The 5,817-nt window shown below is 41.8% G+C and overlaps 1 protein-coding gene across 1 annotated transcript; it reads left to right on the top strand.

Annotated features, from left to right (window-relative positions):
* Positions 1-245: 245 nt before the first annotated feature.
* hspa8 (heat shock protein 8) lies at positions 246-5,057 on the top strand. The gene is given in 10 exon segments (XM_018691298.2): positions 246-399; positions 1,727-1,936; positions 2,276-2,481; positions 2,572-2,724; positions 2,838-3,393; positions 3,547-3,680; positions 3,682-3,750; positions 3,982-4,180; positions 4,280-4,512; positions 4,618-5,057. Coding segments are annotated over 9 exon segments (1,953 nt in total). The 5' UTR covers positions 246-399; positions 1,727-1,731; the 3' UTR covers positions 4,816-5,057.
* The last annotated feature ends 760 nt before the right edge of the window (positions 5,058-5,817 follow it).

The raw sequence follows: 5,817 nt of genomic DNA on the forward strand, positions 1-5,817 counted from the left end.
CCACAAATGGGTGCCGCTTTTGCTTTCTCAATGATTACACAAGAGTTAGATTATAAGCGTCTTGTCTAATTAAACGCATATATATCGCATTATATATACATAAGAAAGGTTATCGTCCAGAGCCATGCGGTCATTCACAATGGATTCACAGTGGACTACTGATGAGGAAGTAGGCCGGATCGTCATTATCGTGATCGTCAGCCAAGAGACTAAGCGTCATTGGTGGACGTTGAGGAAAGACTCAAAGACGCGTCCTCTGATTGGCTGCTGTGATGGGTAATATATAAGCTTCCGATAACCTTCCGTCTTCCTTTCCCTTCTCATACCGGCAAGGACAAGTCAGCCTCGCCGCTGTTCATTCCAACGAACACCTAAAGTCATCCGCGGTTCACCAATTCGGTAAGTTATTTTTAGATAAGTCATAAATAATATCTATATTTTAGTGAAACTTCCCACTTTCGTTGTGGTTTACTTAAACTGTGTTAGTAGCCATGGCATTTTGCTTATCTATTGAGGCTATTTTCCGACAGAAAAAGAGCAGAGGAAAATATACATTTTCCTTTTAAATAGCTGATGCTGAACATAAATGATACATGATTGTTAACGATGTAGAGAATTAGGATTTGATAGCGTGTATTCGGGCTGTAATCAGAAGCTCGGTGAGCTTAGCTAACGTTAGCTACTTAGCATAGTGGGGAGGGAGGGGGCAGAGCTGTTCGAGAATGTTCTTGAACAACCAGTGTAAAGGCAGTTGGGGTGAACAGATTTCCGGTTGCCTTGTCAGAACAAAAGCTTCTTAGTATTGCGAAAGTGTCGTAATTTTAATTACTGATAGGGTCTATTGGCGTTTAGACTGTTTGCTTTAAAGTCAGATTGATCCAGGATAATTATTTTTATTTTTTTGCTCACACGGTAAAGTTTTTTTTTTTTTTTTTTTTTTTTTTTTTTTTTTTGCGATTTCCGGTGTGAACGGGCGGTTGCAAAATTGATGTCTCATTCTCACATGGCCAGAACTAGCGCCATGCTTGAACAGTGCCTACGTTTCTGAGGCATGGTTAGCCCTCGAGTTTATTAGCACCATAAAAGCCTGTTTGCTACGAAGTATTGCTGTGTAAATGATACTTTAACATTTAATTGTTGGTGTTCCAGAGATGCCCTAGCAAACAAATCATACGTTCGAACATGTGTCTGAAATACCTCACTCATTCCCTACCCCCTACTCATTGTATAATGAGTAGTGAGTGATTTTAGACAGTCATATTCTCAAGGTATAATGGACCATGCTTGTTTTTTTAACAGTTCTCAGCAAAAATCTAAATTTTTAAATTCACTTATTCCCACTGAAATCACTGTGGCAGTCATCATCGTGGCGGTATCCATTAAAATAATTGTAATGATTTTCTAAATATTTATTACTTGGCTCCGCTATGCCTTTTAAGTTGTGTGAAATTGGTCCATATTGCTGAATCTTATCTCTACTACCATAGTTTTGTTTTTCAGGCTGTTACAAATACTGTAGCTAAAACTGCATTTCTGTTAATTTATCACTGTTGGAGATCGCAGTGTTAAACCCTTCAAATAACTTTCCTGATATGCCTCCTTATAGTTCCTCCCATTTTACATTCTAAATGGTATTTCAATATCTGTGTCCAGTGTTGAAATTATTTCACACAAGCATTTGGTTACACACAAATTAACACTTCTCCTGTATATATTTAATATTTAGGAAACATGTCTAAGGGACCAGCAGTTGGTATTGATCTTGGCACCACCTACTCCTGTGTTGGTGTGTTCCAACATGGCAAAGTTGAGATCATTGCCAATGATCAAGGCAACAGGACCACACCCAGCTACGTGGCTTTCACAGATACTGAGAGGCTGATTGGAGATGCAGCCAAGAATCAGGTTGCCATGAACCCCACCAACACAGTCTTTGGTAAGTTTTTTTTTTTTTTTTTTGGGAAACAATAGTCAATTGTTGTCTTGTGTCATTTTCAGCACTCTCACCCACTGAAAGTCAGAAACTTATTACATAAAATCTTCTCATGCCAGAGACAAGGCAAGGACTTGAAGCAAGAATGATAAGACTCATGTAATCTATTGGTCCTAAGTGACCCTATCAAAAACTCTTAACTGTGATTATGATTGTCCTGCCATTTTTAGTTTCTACTAAAAATGACCCAAATCCTTCCTTGGTTTTCTGAATGGGCCTCATGGAAGAGCATCAATGTGGCTGGTTTCCTTTGATTTTTAACATACAAACTGCCTTTTGCAGATGCCAAAAGGTTGATTGGCCGCAGGTTTGACGACACAGTTGTGCAGTCAGATATGAAGCACTGGCCATTTGCTGTCATCAATGACAACACTCGCCCCAAGGTTCAAGTTGAGTACAAGGGTGAGACCAAGTCCTTCTACCCAGAGGAGATCTCTTCCATGGTGTTGACAAAGATGAAGGAGATTGCTGAAGCCTACCTCGGAAAAGTATGTTTTTCTTTGGCATAACTCTGGAGACAAAATTAACCTGAGAGGTTTTATATGAATTATACTAATGATTGATTTACTTGCTTTCAGACTGTCAACAACGCTGTCATCACAGTGCCTGCCTACTTCAATGACTCCCAGCGTCAGGCTACTAAGGATGCTGGCACAATCTCTGGCCTCAACGTTTTGCGTATCATCAATGAACCAACCGCTGCTGCCATCGCCTACGGGTTGGACAAAAAGGTAAGCAAAACATGAGACAACTGAAATTATACCTGCATGATAGCCAGTGTACATGAACAAATTGAAATGGTTATCATGGTTGAGTGACTTTGAAAAATTAACACTATTTTCAGGTTGGATCAGAGAGGAATGTCCTCATCTTTGATCTTGGAGGTGGCACCTTCGATGTGTCCATCTTGACCATCGAGGATGGTATCTTTGAGGTCAAGTCCACTGCTGGAGATACTCATCTTGGTGGGGAAGATTTTGACAACCGTATGGTCAACCACTTCATCGGCGAGTTCAAGCGCAAGTACAAGAAGGACATCAGCGATAATAAGAGAGCTGTCCGTCGTCTGCGCACCGCTTGTGAGAGGGCAAAGCGCACACTGTCTTCCAGCACCCAGGCCAGCATCGAAATCGACTCTCTGTACGAGGGAGTTGACTTCTACACTTCCATCACCAGGGCTCGCTTTGAGGAGCTCAACGCTGACCTCTTCCGTGGCACTTTGGACCCCGTGGAGAAGTCTCTCCGTGATGCCAAGATGGATAAAGGGCAGATTCACGACATCGTGTTGGTCGGTGGCTCCACTCGTATCCCCAAGATCCAGAAACTGCTTCAGGACTTCTTCAATGGAAAGGAGCTCAACAAGAGCATCAATCCAGATGAAGCTGTGGCCTACGGAGCTGGTAAGTGATGTCAGCCAAATGATTAACACCAGTTTATTCTATTCTTGCAAAGTGAGATCAGCATGTCTGTAGCAGCTGATAATCATGGGAACTCATGACCTAAACTTGAGTTTTTAACTTGACATAAACAGTTGCTTATTTTTCTCTTTACAGCTGTCCAGGCTGCCATCCTGTCTGGTGACAAATCTGAGAATGTGCAGGACTTGCTGCTTCTGGATGTCACCCCTCTGTCTCTGGGTATTGAGACTGCTGGAGGTGTCATGACTGTCCTGATCAAACGTAACACCTACCATCCCTACCAAGCAGACCCAGACCTTCACCACCTACTCTGACAACCAGCCTGGGGTGCTCATTCAGGTGAAGATGCTAATTGATGGGATTCAGTTTGTGTAATTCATAGTTCATTATCCAGTCCAAGTGACATAATCCGCTGTGATGACATTTATTCCTGCCATTCGTAGTTTCCACCAGAGGTCGCAAGACCAAAGATGGCCCAGACCTTCCTTGGATGTCTGAGCGAAATAACGCTGTCAGAGCTGTAGACACATATTTTCAGAATTATCTGCTAATCCTGCATACGTCCAACAGGTTTATGAGGGTGAGCGTGCTATGACCAGAGATAACAACCTGCTGGGCAAGTTTGAGCTGACAGGCATTCCTCCCGCTCCCCGTGGTGTTCCCCAGATTGAGGTGACATTTGATATTGATGCCAACGGCATCATGAATGTCTCTGCTGTCGACAAGAGCACTGGAAAGGAGAACAAGATCACCATCACCAATGACAAGGGTATAGAAAAGGATAAAAATGCTGTTTAACCCAAATATAGCTTCAGTGTTATCCCAACAATATGATGATTTAATGCTAATCTTACCTGTTTTATGATAGGTCGTCTCAGCAAGGAGGACATTGAACGTATGGTTCAGGAAGCCGAGAAGTACAAGGCAGAGGATGATGTCCAGCGCGACAAGGTGGCTGCTAAGAATGGCCTGGAGTCCTATGCTTTCAACATGAAGTCTACTGTGGAGGATGAGAAGCTTGCTGGCAAGATCAGTGATGACGACAAGCAGAAGATCCTGGACAAGTGTAACGAAGTCATCAGCTGGCTTGACAAGAACCAGGTAAATACAGTGTGTGTGTGTGGGGGGGGGGGGGGGGGCTTTTTTTTTTTTTTTTTTTTTTCTCTCCTCATGATGACAAATTGATCACTGAAACTTGTTTTGCAGACTGCAGAGAAGGATGAATATGAACATCAACAGAAGGAGCTGGAGAAGGTGTGCAACCCCATCATCACCAAGCTGTACCAGAGTGCTGGAGGCATGCCTGGTGGTATGCCAGAGGGCATGCCTGGTGGCTTCCCTGGAGCTGGTGGTGCTGCTCCTGGTGGTGGATCCTCTGGACCTACCATTGAGGAGGTCGACTAAACATTCTGTCACTTCAGCTGCTACCTCTGAGATGTTTTCTAAGAAAGTAACCCTCTTATAGCACATGTTACAACAAGCTAAAGAGCGTAATTTAATGAAGTAAAAACAGGGTTTAGGGATCACATTACATAATTTGCAACACAACAGGGAACAAATGGCTTCTAGCTGCATTGGTCCACATGTATGGTCAAAGTGTTTTGTATATGGAGATGTCACTGCCTTGAATAAATCTCATAACCCTCTGCTTGTCCATGTTTTTCTTGCTTCAACTTCAAGCCTAATGATTCACTTAATAGTGCTGTTGAAAATCAATCTGCTGCAATACTGTGGGTATCTTTTTGTTAAGTAACATTTAGTATTATTGTAACCATTTTCTTTTAAACCAGCCTTGTTCACAGGAGGTTAACGCAAATATTTTGAGTTGACTTGTACAAGCTAACAGGAATTTGTAAATTGAAATTAGATAAGCATGCAATGCAGGTTCAATATGATTTGGAATTTGGGAATAAATAACTGGGTGTGATATTATTACTTCACTCTGCAAAGCATCGTCTCAAACGTTATGTGAAGCCAAAAAAGACTTCTTAAGCTCACGTTAGTGAAAATACGTATTAGACATTCCACTATAGCGTCTACGGTGAATTCCCAGAACTGGATGTCAAAGTATTCAGAACTGTCACGCAGTCGCAACAAAAACACGGATGCACGACATCACGTGCTTGATTCCAGAGGTCTAAAGCAATACTGTTGAGATTTATATATATTAATATTGTGGAGATTTAGTCAGACCTGTGTTTCTGGCTGTGATAAATTGTCTGTACAACCATGGTGTGTTCGTATGCGTGATTTCTGTTGCTGAAAGTCGCAGTTTTTACGGAGCACTTTAAAGCAGCATGTGTGGGATTAGATTCTGAAACTCGAGATTAAACCATAGGCTGTATATATATATATATATATATATATATATATATATACACATATACACACACACACACACACACA

This window comes from Lates calcarifer, linkage group LG20 (assembly GCF_001640805.2).
Source record: "Lates calcarifer isolate ASB-BC8 linkage group LG20, TLL_Latcal_v3, whole genome shotgun sequence".
In the NCBI taxonomy this organism is placed as follows: Eukaryota; Metazoa; Chordata; class Actinopteri; family Centropomidae; genus Lates; species Lates calcarifer.